Raw genomic sequence first — 17,174 nt, forward strand, 5'->3', positions numbered from 1 at the left:
TAAACAGGAGCATTGTTCAAGGTAAGTGGCATCTAAATGGCATTTTAAGTACCAAAATGATCGTTGGTTTTTTGGAATTCAGAACAAGATCGGAGTAGTGCAGAATATGAACTGACCCCTTACATCCATGCACAATAATTTATGAGTCCATCCCTAATGTGATTCAATTTCCTTTTCCTTAAGCTCCATTGAAATGAATGGGCTTTAAGTTAATTACAGCCAACTTATCCCAGTGATTTCAATGTGACTGCAGTGCAATTAACCTCAGTTGAATTGTAGCTTAATGACAGTAGCCATGCTACATTGTTTCCTACGGTCTGCAGTAAAGTGAGCAAATTAAATTGCAGATATTTAGAGAGGACTTCAAAGTTTGTACCAGCCGGACCAAAGAGTGGTCCTCTTCTTTGGGTCATGCCTATCTGCAGTGGAGAGCATGACTCTCTGTGCATGCAAAGATCTTATGGTCTTAACAACAAACATGCCGGGTTGTGGCTGTTCATGATGAAATAATAAAGTCATTAGTGCCATTAGTCTTTCAGCCGCAGAGACGAAAGCACGTTGAATTTACATTTTTGTTTCTCTTGCCAGTTTTTCACATGGTCATGTTTTGCGGCACATTTGTTTTATGTTCGAAAAGGTGACGTAGAACATAAAGTCCTCTGCTATTTGCCCATCACAAATTTGGGGGGGGGGGGGGACCAATAGTATAAAGCATTCATCAGTATTTGCCTTTCATTTTCCAGAAGCACGCCATACCTGATAGTAATACTGAGTTATACTCTAAATCGTCCATAAAACTCTTTTTACTGCAGCAGTATTCTCTGGGAATATGGCAGGATATTGCAGCTCCAAGGTGTTCATCTGAATTCTGCAGTCTCTTCCTTTATTGCCTTGATTGGTACCTTATTGTACTATTCTATGGTCCTAATCAACATAAGAGAGTTTGATTGAAGCACAAATTACGAGCAGAAATGACCTCTAGTGCCTGGAAACAAAAGCTAAATAGAATTGCTGTTTGTTCCATTATAATTATTGACGAGAGGTGCATATTGTCATCTGAGCGTTTGCTTATTTCATGTCATACTGCATACGTTTCGTGAACAAATCCAGAATAAATATCAATGCTGTAGAAAAATGGGACCTGGGTAATTTTAAGGAACCCATGCCAATTATGAGATTATCAGGAGCAGGCATTATTCTAGGGAGATCTTTTTCAATCTGTTATCATGTATGAATAACTTATATCAACCAATAACTTACATCAACAAATGAAAGACATAAGGAAGGAGAGCCACAATTAGTACTTCTAGCCCCTGAAAACCGTGGCTGTTTGGTCAAGCCGGAGTGAGTCCAGAAAGAGTTTTTTTACAGTACCCCATTAGGCATTTGTTTCAGATTTGTGGCCATGAATTACCAGAATGGTCCCTTAGACAGAAGTTGATCCAATGATAAACTATAAGAGATTTGTTTCTCTGGTGACAGTGCAGCCATAACTGGGATCAGCTTCATCTGAGAGTGATTCATACATGTAGCAGTATATGTAGTGGGCAACTGGGTAATTGTGTCGTAGGGAGCAATTGAAGTTAGTTAACACAGACTGAACATGTTTAGGAAGAGTGTGGAATCCAAAAAATCCATGACCAGATCCTGATTTATTCCAAAACCATATTGGGATTTGGGTTGGTGGAATGCTCTGTTGGCCACCCACCTAATCAACCCAAAGCTATGAAACCAACCCTGAAACTGACTGCATGAATTAAGTGTTGGTTTCAGAAGAGATTATTAGGAAGCAGGGATTTGGAACCTCCTTAGAATATTTATGTGTTTGTTTGTTTGTTTGTTTGTTTGTTTGTTTGTTGGTCTTGATAGACCACCCAACCCCCGAAGGGCTCTGGGCAGTGTACAATGAGACATAAAACAAATACAATATAAGATCTCATAAATACAATATAACAATAAAACATTAAAATACATTAAAACCCATTATAGCAGCAATTCCAAAAATTACAGAAAAAAATACATGCACAGATGAATGCACAGATGGCGCCCAACCCAAAGGCCAGGAGGGCCAGCATTGCCCAAAAATAGGTGGAATCAGCAATCAGGCAATGCTGAAGATGGCAAAACTGTCATGGGGGCTTCAGATATGGCACCAAAATATGGCACCAAAATGTCCAGTTTGAAACATATAGTGGACAACACACCAAAACCACATGCATTTTCTGTGCTATAGATGCCCTTCAGACTCAAGCATGCACACAGGTCACTTCTTTCCATCTCATTAGCTTGCATGAGAGTTGAGCCATAGAAATGGATATCCACTGATGGCAAGAAGATGTTTTACATTGTTATTTAATTTGCCTTGGGGACAAAGCTATTTCTCATCGCTATTTTCCTGTTTTTGTTGTTTAAAAACATTCTGCTTTGTTTATGATCAAATACAGAACATAGCAAATGTAAAAAGGGGCTTATCGGTTCAAGCTTACTGTTAGACTGTTGGTTTAATCCATATACCTCAGACCCTACAAAATAAATTGTATTTTAACCTCACACAGTAAATACAAATACCCAGTACAACCCAATATGAGAAAAAAAGTGTTTTATCTAAAGGTTGTTTTTAATTTCCAAATGCCGCAATTAATACAACCCTACTCAGTAATCCTTATTGACGGTCTGAACTTTATAGGAAACCCCTCTCCCTTTCATTGTTAATAACTCCATCAAACTCTGGTTGATCCCAAAATTTCTGACCTTTCCCATCAGTCCTAATATATATGGTCTGACATTTATAAAAAGAGCTACCAATTTAAAAGGAAAACCCCATCAATAATTTATTTTATGTTGCTGCAGTAAAATTGTCAAAAATCTTAATGATCTGCCATTCTAAAATGTTTCCAGAGAAAGGTCAGATAGTAATGGCACTGGAGATTAACATCATTCTATCAGATATCTGCAAAATAGTTACTGTGAAAATTTTTGGAACAGCCTAATAAAAGTAGCATTGGGTCTCCAGTCGGTAACCTGATATCAGATTAAGATAAAAGACTCTTTCTTTTAATTCTAATCACAATGTAGCCCAATTAACAAAGTCAACTTAGAGACCATTCTGAAAGTTTTTAGAATCTTCAGGCATATTTTACAGAATGTTGTTTGTAGTAAACTAATCTTCTAATTCTTCCATTTATTTAGTTAAATTAATGCTTGAGAACATATTTATAGAACTGCCCCTAGTGTTCTTTCAGTTCATTTCTTGCCCCCCAAATAGCTTCTGGGTTGTGTGAGAACCCCCTTGAAAAACTCTTCATCTATTTTGGGACTTCTCTCTGCCACATCCCTTTTCCCACCTACCCCCAGTTGCTGCTGCTCTTTATTGAATTGCTTCCTTTGTGATCCGAGCCCATCAGTGATCACATACTTGATGTAATGACATCACTGTGTTATGTAACCAGTAGGATAGTGCTGTATGCTAATCAATTAAAGGCAGATAATACTCATTTAGAGTGAGGACAATACTTTCTAGAATGGTCATGTAGCTGATCCTAGCCAATCGTGGTAGCCACCTAATACTTTTTCATTTTTCAAAGCTGAAAAATCATCAAAAGGAGATAATGCTGACAAAGATTTTTTAATTAAAATGTCCCCACTTCAGTTCAACCCTATATAGGTGCTGAATTATCTCGGTAACGTATTTCTTCTGTTTTTCACACTGACCTAACATATTTTCTAATGTATGCATTTTTTTTTCCAAAAAATAAATGGATGGAATTAGTGTTCCATATAAGGGTCAAACAACATCTTCACATTTTTAAAGAGTTGGGTCAGGTTCCTCACAGCAGATGCGTGGAATGGTATTTTAAAAAGAAAGAGCCCGATTGGGTTCAGAATACCACCATGGGGAGAGAAAGGGCAACTGCTTCCCCTTTAAGCCATTTTTCTGAGCTGAAACGGTGCTGAGAAGGTTACTTCCCCATTTTTGGTGCTCCATGTACCGTATTCCGAGCACATGGAGTAGCAAAAAAGAGGGGAGAAACCCTTCCCAGTACCTTCCCCCTGGTGGCTTCCAGTAATCGTTGCGTTCCTCTCATTCCTGAGTTTCAGTAAAAGTGTGTTCACAAAAACAAAGAATGGAATTTTGATTTTTAGAAAAGCTTACCATCCACCAAATTTTATCACAGATAATAACTGGGCAGCCCAATCCGGGGGGGGGGCAGATCATTCTGTGGAGACAGCGCAGCCCTGCACCAGCATGGGAGCCCACCCCACTGGCATGAGTGGCAAAGGCGTGTCTCTGCAGTGCCGAATCCAGAAACCGCTGCCCTTACCTAGGCCTATCAGCACAAAATGCTGCGTGACCAGGGGCGTTCTGGGGGTGGGCTGGGGGATAGAGCCAACCTTAGTTCCTTCCACAGCCCACCCAGCAACCGTGTGCCAGTGGAGCCAGTGTCAGAAACACACCACGTTTCGTGCGGTGTATCTCTCTTATCCTCATGGGGGATTCCCAAAGGTTTCCTTTTTTCATTTTTGGGCTTCCTGTGCCACAGGATAGCTCCCTGGAGAGGGCAGGGCAGGGTGGTGCCAGAACAGTGCTGTCCCTACCCGCCAGCCCCCTCTGGATTGGCCTGTAACTATTATTCAACCCAATCAGGTATTTGCTAACCATCAATAATTCAAAAAATGTAGTACATTAATCCAAAAGTGATTATATTAATGTTAATCTAATTAATGAACCAGAACCACTGATTTCACAGTACTTTATGCACTGACAAAAATTGCTGCTTTAATACCTCAGTCTTCATGTAATCCTGTGCTCATCACAATAACCCATTGTAATCAATACACAAAATCCTCTATTGAAAAGCAACATAACCAATAGATGGGCTTTGAAATAACAGCACCCAAGTACTGGAAGGACAGAAATACTGGTCCCATATGTTTTTACTCTCTTCTCTGGTGCAGCTGTCTGGTACGTAGCCTATTGTCTGTAACTGACCTGAACTAGCTTAGCAGGAGAACCGGGCTGTGTTCTGGTTCTGCTGGCAGCACTCCAATCGAGAAGCAAATCCAATTATAGGGGAAGAAGTCATTTGAAACAGAAGCAGAGTTCAAATGAAGCTCCAGTCTTGTAGCAGAGGCAAGCACCCTTGAGCGTGAAACAGTGAGCGCCCTTGTTCCTTAGAAATGTCACTCCTATTTGTCATGACCCACAAAGGTAAGGGCAGGATGGAAGAAAGAGCAGAACAGAGCAAAGTTAATGAGGGCAATAAGGACTTTGCAAGAACCTGACAGAAAATGAGACGGGTTATCCGTTCTTCCATTGAATTCTGCCCTTCAATATAAAAAGCAAATTAGTTTAGCAAACAAGGTTAGGGTGATATATGTGAACTTCGACAAAGCTTTCGATTCAGAGCTTTCAATTCGTCCTGAGATTATTCTCCCATTACAAAACCTGAGGATTGTAGACCCAGAAGAAATTGCTGGGATATCTGTGCAGTTACTTCCAACAGCGTGGTTGTAATGAAAAAGGTTGGCATTAGACAAGACAGAACAATTTGGCAGCCCAACCAAGAATCCATGCAAGGCTGTTCAAAAGAAAATTAACTTAATCGGAGTCTGCAGGTTCAGAGGGGATCTGTGTGTACTCTAGTGGATAGGCTAAAAGCTCAGAATGGCCTCAACAAGGTGATGATCCGGGCAGAGCGGGAAAACGGACAAATGTAGAGTCTCTCATAGGAAAGAAGAACTAAATGCCAGACTATGCATTCTTTGGAGAAGAATTTGGGGATCTGAGCAAGTTTTTGGTTGTCGGAACATTCGTTCTAAAACTCAGGAAGCAAGATGACCTCTTCAGGACCGATAGTAAAATTTCATGGAGTCCCTTGGCTGAGAGCACACATGTCAAATGTTGACAAGTGGTACAGAAACCATATGAAGAGGGCCCAGAAAGGAATGAAGACGAAGCCTGCAAGACCGGATAGATGGAAGAAGAGAAGATTAGGGAGCAGTACACACGGACAGAGGGCTACCTCAATTCGACTTCTTCACTAGAACTGGGGCTTGGAGGCCCAGATATGAACTAGATTTAGGGTAAACAAGAGAGTGACTTGTTGAATTGCAAAGAAACAGCTGAGCACAGACTGAGGACAAGTTCTCGCAGGAATCTTCTGCTGCATTTCAGATGCATGGCATCATGTTGTAGGGAAACAGTTTAGCGCTGATTTATCATCGGGCTTCTGTCTCCATGAATCTACTATATGAGCTATAGTGTGTCAACAAAAAGCGGAATGTTAGTTGGTCAATCATGACCATCAGCAAATTCCTACAGCTGTTGTTACAGTTTTATCCCTGTCTGTGTCTTCACAGCTTCTGTAGATTGCACCCAAACTAATACGTGGTCTAAATGGTACACTTGCTATGTTCCTGGGTAATGAGGCTTGGCATGGCTACTTGCTCTGTGTATTGATCATTGTGGATGATACTATGCATTGTGCGGGGGTTGTAAAAAAATCCCCTCTCTCTTTGCAAGGTTTCAGATGCCATGAATCATTGTGAACTTTCCAAATTGTAGAAATCTAGGCTCCGTTTTTTCAAGACAGTTGGATTCAGAACATCATGACTGTTTGGATAATAAAGTCTTGTGCCCCTTGAGCATAATGCAAATGTACAAAACTCAACGAGCCATAAAGGATTATTGAGGCGGATTCCTAAAGTGGCAAGCTAACATCTCAGTTTGTCAAATGCATCTTCTAGTGATCTTTACAAATGAACAAATATGTCATGCGAGAAAAAGAAAACTCCCATGCAGTAAAGTGTACTGTTTAGACCAGGTGTAACCGTGGCCAAAGAACCTCTTTAAAGACATATCTGTGTACGGCTTTGTATAATGAGAATCAGCATTGTAACCTTTCTAAGCACTGCATGCCTCCATCATATTTTATTTCTTCCATTTCATAATGGATGGATTCCTCGTAACAGGAGAAGAGGCTCCACATTTCAGAGTTTCCTGAATTCCAAGCGCTGAAATCATGTGCTGAGGTTTCAGACCGAATTGGCACTGCTCCTAGAATGCACGTTAGTTAGATTGTTAAGAACAATAAACCAAGCAAGCAAAATACCTTCAGGAGTCCTGAGAAAACGCTCTGCTGGCATGAGGGGAGACAGCTGCCAGAAAGATGGGAACAAAGAGGCCGGAGGTTTGGTAATCAGCAATTAGGGATCTCTGTAGAAGAAGGAATGTGGAACAATTTGAACCAAGGGCAGGACACAACTGAGGGGGGGAAAAGGGTCCTATGAAATATTCCGGATGGCCTGGGCTGTCAATTAAAATGTGTAAAAGGATAAAACAACATCAGAAGTCCTTTGTTCCTAAACCTAGATAGGGAAACAGCGTGTTTTGGCCACAGTGAGGGAAAAAGTTATAACAGAAGAGCAACAGGGAATTTTGGATCAATGCAGTTTAATGGGCCAATAAAACATTTCATTTCTGTGCTTTTTCGGAGCAACCAGAAAGTAAGAAGCTTTTTTTTAAAAAAAAAGAAAGAGAGAGAGAGAGAAGGGTTCCACACGTGTTTTCCTCATTGTTCTGAAATTGCATTCTAATGCAACTGTGAGGGATTATTTAATTCCTTCTAATTCTCAATAGGGTTTTATTTTTCTTGTTCAGGGAACAGATTTGTAACCAGCATTCTCTTCCACAATTCCTTTTTGGTTTGTTTTTTTAAAGAAAACAGGAACATTTTTTCAACTCGGATAGTACAACAGCCAGGAACTGAAAGGTGGGATAGCATGGAGCTGCCGTAAAAATGAGGGACACCCTCTATGTAGAGTTGTAGGACCTCACAGAGGCCCCCTCCACACATGCAGAATAATGCACTTTCGATCCACTTTCACAATTGTTTGCAAATGGATTTTGCTATTTCACACGGTAAAGTGCATTGAAAGTGCATTGAAAGTGCATTGAAAGTGCATTATTCTGCATGTGCGGAAGGGGCCCCTGTTGCCTCAGTTAGGACAAAGCAATGCAGCAGTGCTCTTCACAACCATCAGAGATTTTATGTCAATCCTTCCTGGTGCTATGGAAGAGGAAGCCTAAACTGGGTCCATCTGTTATTTTGCCATATGAGACATTTTAGAGCATTCAGTCTTCTGAAGAGCAGCCTGAGATGCTGCAACCAGAAGACCTGCAGGTAGGAGATCACCGCTTAACCCATTTCCTTCTTGCTATTTCAGAACCAAAGATTTCTTATAGATGCTTTTCCTCTAGAGACAAAAAAAACAAACAAACCATGAAAAACCCAGATCCTTTCCCTCATAGAAAGACAAGCAGGATAGGTATGGTGAATTTCAAATGGTAGAAATGGATACTCAGTGGCTTGGGAGCCACGTGTGGCTCTTTGGCATGCTGCCCTGTGGCTCTCCTCAGCTCTGTTCCAACGATGTAGCATCTGTCGCACGTTTCAGGAAAGTAGGTAAGGTCCTTGCCCCTATGGAGCTTGTGGTCAGCAGGTGGTTTCCATCTTGAACACAGCTTCCGCTGGAGGAACTGGTAAGCCCTGATCCTCCTTAAGGGAAGGATGCTATCAGCCAGCTCTCTTGGTTGATACCTATTGCAAATGCAGCTCTCCATGAACCATAGAATAAGCTGAGTTCTCCTCTCTCCACTGCAGTTGTTCTCTTCATGCTGGGCGCTCTACACTGCTGCATTCAGGTTAAAACAAAACAAAACATGAGTCCATCAGAGATGAAGCTATAAGGGGACAGGGGGGCGCCGCACACCAGGCGCACGATTGGGGCCCCCAGAAAATTGCTCCTTGACCCCTCCTCCTTCTCCCCACAGTGCCCCTCGTGCTTCCCTCACTTACCTTAGTTCAGCCTGAAAAAGTTCAGGCTGAAAAACAGCCTGGTAGGAACTACACTACCCAGAAGGCCTTGTGAGCCCCAAGGTCTCCTGGGAAGTGTAGTTCCCACCAGGGCGCTTTTTCAGCCTGAACTGACCACTTTTCAGCTGGAACATTTTTAGGCTGAATTAAGGGGGGGGGGCATGGGGGAGTGGAAAACACAGAGTCCTGCACTTCTAGAGTCCATTTATGCTTCTTCTCTGTAACAGATAAGCCAGCATGACAGCCAGTGTGGTGTTGGTGTTAAGAGCGGTGGATTCTAATCTGAAGAACCAGGTTTGATTCCCCACTCCTCCACCTGAGCAGTAGACTCCTATCTGGTGAACTGGATTTGTTTCCCCTCTCATCCACATGAAGCCTGTTGAGTGACCTGGGGCTAGCCACAGTTCTCTCAGAACTCTCACGGCCTCACAAAGTGTCTGTGATGTGGAGAGGAAGGGGAAAGGAGCTTGGAAGGTGCGTTGAGTCTCCTTATAGGCGAGAAAAATGGGATATAAATCCAAGCTCTTTTTCTTTTTCTTCAACATCTAGTTTGACCCTGACAATGTTGGTGACCTTCTCATCCACAAAACTTCTAGAATCAATGCTGACTTCTAAGCGCTAAAGCTCCTTCAGTAATCTAAAAACGTCCATTTTCCTCCCATTTGGAATTTTCAAGATGTTTCATGTTGTTTCAGCTTTGTAGGTTTTTATCCCACAAGTCCATTCTGATTGCAGAAGTGTTTTCTTCTAGTGGAAGGAGGCTTTCCCATCACGAGATCCCTCTTTTCACTGTACGAAAACATGTCCATTAGCATCGTGGATCTGCTGGAATTAGCCTTAAATCTCCATCTCCTGCACAAGGAAACTTGTTCCTGTTTTTATTTATTAATTTACACACACACACACACACACACACACACACACACACACACATATAATTTCACTCTCAAGCACTCAATGCAATGCATCCATGTTTGCACAAAATATGCAAAATCTCAATCTGTGGAGGGCTCCCTTTTGGGCAGCCCAATCCAGGGGGAAGAATACCCCTCTGGAGGCGGTGTGGGCTTACACCGGCAGATTTGCCCTCTCCAGGGCACCTACCCCAGCGGAGGGGCAAATCCACCAGCGCCCAGCCGCTGCAGGGCCCTGAGATGCCCAGCTGCAGCATCCAGCTCTGCATTGGCGCTCCCATGCTGTCCCGAACTGCATCAGTGTGGTGGGGGCACAGCAGAGGCATTTCTGGGGGTGGAGCTGACGTTGGTCGGCTTCCACTGCCCTTTCAGCCGCAAAGCTGGCTTTGGGATAGGCTACAATTTTCAGTGGTGTACCTCCACTCTCCCCTATGTGGACTTTTGAAAACTTTTTTCTTTTTACTTTTTGGGCTTGCCACACTGCAGGAAAGCCCTTAGGAGGGGGAGGGGGAGCGCTAAAGCCCACCTGACAGCTCTGGATTGAACTTTTCCTCAGTTTTCCATGGAATTTTCTAGTCCTTATCTAATACCTCCACACCTAAGCTCCCACCATCACTGCTGTAGGTCTACACAACATACAGTAGGGTTCCCAGTCTCCTGGAATTATAAGTGATCTCTAGATTACGGAGGTCAGCTCTCCTACAGAAAACAGCTGCTTTGGAGGGTGAAGTCTATGGTGTTATAGCTCATGAGATACTTCCCTTCCTCAAACCCTCCCCTTTCCAGAATCTACTTCCAAATTTCTAATGATTTCCCATTTTGAAATTGACAACCCTATACCCTGTCCACCCCAGTTCAAATTTCTATGCTTGTCCCTGCATAACATTATCAGTGATCTCCTCTGAAGCAGAGAAATATAAAAATGGGACAATTGACCTTCAAAATGGCCACTCAAAGATGGAAGCCAGAGACAGGCTTGTTGGTAGTTTAGCTAACCCCACTCAACAATTCTTCTCCAGATTGGCTCTCTTATGGTACAGTTACAACTTCAAAACAAACCTTCATGGGGACTTCTCCATATGGGAAATGTTTTTGGAATGGGCCAAGCATGTCACTGAGTAAAATACTTCACTACCTGACATAGGAATGATGGTGGGGGGGAGTTGTATATAGGCCAAACTATAGTCTCCCCAAGACACCTTCCCTCTCATTATGATGGCTTTTCATGTTACAGACAGATTTTAACATGGCACATATCTAAGGTTTTATATTGGAGGGGGGAGGGGGGTATGTATCATGGTACCCTTTTCAGCATGGGGTGATTTCAAACCACATGAGCCCAACTTTCAGTTTTAAGGAGGGGATTCAGAACACTTGAACACCGATTCCTCCATCTGGGACTCTCCAGCCAAATAAACTCCCAACTCCACGGAGCTGTTTTCAGTTGTATTGAAAACTGAATTACAAGGAGGCCTTAGTCTTGAAGATTCCTGCCATGGAGGCAAAGCCGTTTCCAGTCTGCGCCATTATTTGGAGAGCTGGCCCCTTTGCCTGAGCCTTCTTCACATGCCAGAATAATTTTGTGATTAGTAGGAAGAGCACTGGCCAAAACAGAGCAGAGACTGACTCACTTTAGACTGAACAAGGATTTGTCTGAGGAAAACTGCTATGAAAAACCGCATCAGAACTAAAAAAAAAATTCTTAGGGGATTCATTTCCAGGTAGGCTACGAAGTATCCTTGGGTCCAATGGGTATCGTGCTGGTGTCAGTGGGATCTGCATTGGGGCCTAGCAGACCTTGGCATTGTTTCTGAAATACCCTTCACAACACGGAAGCTTGGTTGAAGAGTCCTTAGCATTGTGTGGATGAGGAAGAACTCTGCAATAATAAGGCAGGTCTTAGGCCCCTTCCGCACATGCAGAATAATGCACTTTCAATCCACTTTCACAATCGTTTGCAAGTGGATTTTGCTATTCTGCACAGTAATGGGTGGGGTTTATTTTATATAAAGCCAAATTAATTAATATTTAACTTATTTTAGCCTTGATATTTATGCTTGCTGTTCACCACCCTGAGCCCTCCGGGGGAGGGCGGTATATAAATATAATTAATAAATAAATAAATAAATAAATAAATAAATAAATAAAATCCAGCTACAAACTACATTGAAAGTGGATTGAAAGGGCATTATTCTGCATGTGCAGAAGGGGCCTTAGAGAGAAGAGAAAGCATGTATTGTGGCACTAGAGCTATGCTCTGTCTCACAAAAACATGTTAGTACATTGTATATTTCTCCACCACAGACTCAACATTCCAGATCTACTTTGTTGTAGAATGCTTTGCCTGGGTCCTAGTCCCTCAGTAGCCCTGGTGCACCCCAGCCATTTTGAAAGTTTTATAGTTGTCCAATGAATTATAAATGGTCTTGTATCAAAGTACCATATTCAGTAATGCCCAAAATAATGGTTTTGACAAAGGCAGCATGTAAAAATGAATGATAATTCTCATATTCATTTGGGACTATATTCTAATGTGGAAGCATACAGTTTTCGCAGCCGCTGCACCTCAACTGACCATACTAGCATCTTTATCTGAGACAGAGGCTCATTCCGCACAAGCAGAATAATGCACTTTCAAACTGCTTTCAGTGCTCTTTGAAGCTGTGCGGAATGGCAAAATCCACTTGCAAACAGTTGTGAAAGTGGTTTGAAAACGCATTATTTTGCGTGTGCGGAAGGGGCCAGAGTATAACAAGTGTAATGAAGAACAGTAAACAAAGACCCTAATTTGAAAACTTCCAGAAATACCTTGAGTGCTTTTAAACTTCAAGGCTTGTACTTTTTCCTTTCCTTTCTTAATTTTGGATCGCAGCTGGAAAAAAAATATGAGGGAGAGGGGTGGATCTGTAACTACATTTATTGTTGTGCATCAATCACGCTGTGGCTAATCCTTTCTAAATCCATGTAAAGTTACCTCATGTGCTTTCAGAAGCTAAAATGGTTTCCGTTTAACCTTATTCCAGCATGTCATCAATTTGCTTTTGACTCACCTTCCTCCTATTGTCGCTGTAAGCTTACTTGTTGTTTTTTCTTTCCTTTTCTTCATGCTGTCGTTTAGAGCCCTACAGAGAGACAAGTATGGGAGTAAAGCTAAACATTGCATATCAAATGTAATTTTTTTTAGTTCACTTTTTAAAAAAATGCATCATATTATCGATGATGTAGATAATTTGAACCCAGTTCATCCATCACAAATGCAGAAATCGAGAACAATAAGCCACATTACCCGTGCCTTGATAGAGATTAGATCATTTCTGTTGTGTCTGTTTTTGTTTTGTCTTTCATCCGGTGTGGTGTTGTTGTTTTTTTTAAAGTTTTGCGTGTTTGTGTATGAGAATGACATTTCAGTTGGTGCTGTTTTTGTCTGCTAAACAGTCATGCCGTCTCCTCATGTCTCTGTGGCGCATCTCATGAGAGGCAAATCCATTGGCAATGCGAGGCAATTCCTTTGTTTCCCTCCAAAAACAAAAAAATCACCTCACAGATAATGATATGCATTGGCAGAAGAAATGAGGAGCAGTGTCTTCATGCATAAACTGCCCAGCCATGACCACTCCAGAGAAAGAGGCGCTCATTACCACACCAAACCTTTGCTCCATCTTTTTATGTTTCCTCCCCTTCAGCATTGTGGATTGTTGGTCGAGATTTATGCTGCGAAAATAAATGGCTTCATTCTCCATCTGTGATGGCTGCCCTGTTTTTATGCCCAGCTTTTTCTGTCTGTCTGAAACACAGGTTAGCCGTATATCCAGTAAATATCTGAAGGCCAAACTAAGAGTGACATTTTGGGGACATTTCAATTCAGAGAAATCGCAAGCTCTGCCGTGATACTTCCCGAGCAGACATACTATCTTGTACTGCCTCACAGATGCAGACTGAATTCAGTATTTTCAGAAGGTACCCTGACAGTGTATTAAAAGGGGGTTTTTTTTTCCCCTTGCCTTGTGGATGTGAATGGCCATTAATCTTTCTTGTCAACAAATTGCTTTTCTAATCCAAAAGTCTCTGTTCAGCCTGGTTTGCCGTCTTCGGCAGCAGCATCTGAATTAGAGGGAGCGGGGAGGAAGCATACGGAAGCCATCATCTGCTCTCGTTCTTTTGTGTTTATCTAGAGGATTACAATATTAATTAAGGGGAATCCCAGGCGGATGATAACCATCGGAAGACTGGCCCTTGTCTCCCAAAGGGCAGGCCTCCCAGATGGTGCCAGAGCGTTGCTCTTTCAGCCTTTCCGCACAGCTGTCTGAGCTTGCAGGCTGTCTCAGCCTGCGCTGCTTCGCATGACCCATGAAAAACCCCAAAGCAGCGAAATGCCTTTCGGGTTTCACAGGCCTCCTCCTCAGAGCAAAAATCTACATTAGGGCCTTGGTGGCGAACCTTTGGCACTCCAGATGTTATGGACTACAATTCCCATCAGCCCCTGCCAGCATGGCCAATTGGCCATGCTGGCAGGGGCTGATGGGAATTGTAGTCCATAACATCTGGAGTGCCAAAGGTTTGCCACCACTGCATTAGGGCAGACATGGGCCCAACCACTGTCAGTTTTGAGAAAAGTTCAGCCATTTTAACATATCCACGAGGGTCTGATCCCGGTTAGACCAGAATGTGGGGTCAATAAGCGATCTTGTTTCCTCCTTCCCCACCTTTTCAGTTGCAGAAACAGCACCCCGTGGCTGTTTTGACACTTGAAAAGACTCACGGGGGACAACGTCAGCTGGTGACACTTTGCCACAGGCCCAGTCAGGGTTAGCCTCATGGCAGTTTTTAAACCATTAAATTTTTCTCTGAAGCAGCATTGGCAACGACGAGTTGGAGCTCAAGTCCACAGTAACGTGAAGTTTGGCTCTCGGGCTTCCTGTCTGAAAGAGGAAAGATGGTGGCTCATATCCCACCCTTCTATCGAGCCAAGTCTCGGAGCCTTCCTTGGGCCAGAGGGAGACGTCAAAATGTGGCTGAGCCAGGGGTTTAGGGTAGAAGACATGGCATGGTAGCTGCCCTGTCTGTCTCTAGAAGATGATTTGGGAGAAGCTTGCAAGCTGATTGAGCTCTCTGCAGAAGAGCAAAGCCCTTTCTGCACGGGCCAAATACAGCGCCCTGGGGATGGCAAAAACGCCGTCCCCAGGGAGCTGTTCGCATGGGGGTGCAGCTGCTTTGCAGCCGTGCCGCCCTCGCGCCTCCCCAGTGGCGCGAAGCTGCTGTTTCCCAACCTCGCTCCCCAAGCGAGGTTTTTGGGAAACAGCGGCTTCCAACCGCTGCTGTGCAAATGGCAGCAGCTGGAAGGCGCCATCCCTCCTCCCCTTTCCCAATCGACCTACCTTCCCTGCGACTGTCCGGAACATTGCCGAGGCCTGGGGACACGCCCCCTGCCCTGTGACTCCGGAGCGGTCACGCAGGGCAGGGGGGCATGTCCCCTGGCCTCGGCGACACGCCGAACGGTCGAAGGAAAGGTGAGTCGATCGGGCGATGGCACAACACAGCGCCTCTTCCCGGTAGTTTCCGGGACCGTTTGTGCGAATGGACCCGGGGGGTTGGGTCGGCGTCTTGTACGCCGACCCAACCCCCAGCGTGGCCGTGCAGAAACGGCCCAAGATAGGATAAAGCAACTCTGATTTCTCTGCCTTCATAAAGGCTAGCAGTTACTCATAACTCCCGCTCCTTATCAGAAGTTTTAAAAAGTCATACTTAATAGTAACAAAGCTAGAGATAAATTTTAGATGTCCGGGGGGGTGGGGTTAGGTCATGCCATCTTAAGTGGAGCTACAACCCTCCCCCCAGCCCCAAATCCCCTTGACTTCAGTGGAATTAGAATGATGAAACTCTATTTAGGATAGTTTAGGAGGGTAGATGTATTGATCCACAGTACAGCTGTTAGATTTGAGTCCAGCAAGGTGTAGTTGTTAGGAGAGTGGACTCTAATCTGGAGAACCGGGTTTGATTCCCCACTCTTCCACATGAGCAACGGACTCTAATCTGGAGAACCGGGTTTGATTCCTCACTCGTCCAGATGAGCGGCGGACTCTAATCTGGAGAACCAGGTTTGATTCCTCGCTTCTCCACATGAGCGGTGGACTCTAATCTGATCAACCAGGTTTGTTTCCCCTCTCCTTTAAATGAAGCCTGCTGGGTGACCTTGGGCTAATCACTGTTCTCTCAGAACTCTCTCAGCCCCACCTACCTCACAAGGTTTCTGTTGTGGGGAGAAGAAGGGAAAGGAGTTTGCAAGCCACTTTGGGACTCCTTGCAGTTGAGAAAAGCAGGGTATAAATCCAAACTCTTCTTCTTCGAAGAGACTAACAAGATTTTCAGAGTATGAACTTTCGAGAGTCAAAGCTGACTTGGTCAGATACAAGTTGGAATAGAGATCTCTGACACCTTATGCACCAGTCAGAAGGTGGGAGGGGTGTCACAAAGAAGGGACTCGGGGTGCAGAGGTCAGATACAAAGATTTGTCTCTCAAAAGCTTATGCCCCAAATATCTCGTTGGTATCTTCGGTGCTCTCAGACTGGCATCTAGCTGTTCTGTTTAGAATGGCACTCTCAGTTTCATGGGCGGGATTGTCGTTCCCATGGCTGATGTCCTACAGTGAGCTCTGAGGGGGGACAGGATTCCTTTTTCTGCCCAGGTCTTGCTGTTCTGCAGCACTGGAACAGGGTCCACAAGACAATTGCCATTGGGTTGTGCCCTAGTCATAGCCACATGTGAAGCTGTGGAGTACTCCTTGCTCCATTCCTTTCTCCATGTAAACAGAACTCTAGCATTAGTTTGGATTTTCCTTTATATTTTAGATGGCTGCTCCCCACCCCAGTTTCCCTTCCATATCAGAACAAATGAGGCATTCACTGAATAGAAATGAGGATAAGTCTTTCAGGGGATACTAGCCATGGCGACTAAATGGAACCTCCATGATCAGGGGCAGTAAACCTCTGAATGCAAGCAGCTGGAGACAACACCAGCTGAAGACCTGTATGCCCCATGGTTGGCCTCCACCGTTGGCCACTTGTGAGACGGGATGCTGGACAAAACGGGCCACTGGTCTGATCCAGCAGGGCCCATCTGTTCTTATAGTCTCAAAGGCAAATTTAAACCTTACTGTTAAAATGTTCTTGGGCTCCATTTCAGGCCAGCAGAGTCTTCTGGGGCACGAAAATCTTTCAGATTTTATTCTCCTCCTGTGTATGGGAAGCAGATCCGTTTCCAGTTTTTTAACGAACAGAAAACGTATAGCTATATATCTGATTGTAGAAACATGATATGTGTTTGTCATGTGTATAACTAACAATGCCTCCCACCACCCACCACCCACCCCCACACAAATCTTTTCCA

At 43.7% G+C, this 17,174-nt stretch overlaps 1 protein-coding gene across 19 annotated transcripts in view; it reads left to right on the forward strand.

Moving 5' to 3' along the window:
* ADGRL3 (adhesion G protein-coupled receptor L3) overlaps positions 1–17,174 on the forward strand; it is a 907,827-nt gene that overhangs the window by 834,331 nt on the left and 56,322 nt on the right. For 6 of the 19 annotated variants that reach the window (XM_048503323.1, XM_048503329.1, XM_048503328.1 and 3 more), the window contains one exon: positions 12,909–12,926. The exons of 8 other annotated variants lie outside the window; for them this stretch is intronic. In XM_048503323.1, the coding sequence (XP_048359280.1) occupies positions 12,909–12,926 (18 nt within the window). Of the gene's footprint in view, positions 1–12,908; positions 12,961–17,174 lie in introns of all 19 variants that reach the window. 5 more of the 19 variants (XM_048503334.1, XM_048503337.1, XM_048503335.1 and 2 more) reach the window with 1 other exon arrangement.

Source organism: Sphaerodactylus townsendi, linkage group LG07, assembly GCF_021028975.2.
Source record: "Sphaerodactylus townsendi isolate TG3544 linkage group LG07, MPM_Stown_v2.3, whole genome shotgun sequence".
Lineage (NCBI taxonomy): Eukaryota > Metazoa > Chordata > Lepidosauria > Squamata > Sphaerodactylidae > Sphaerodactylus > Sphaerodactylus townsendi.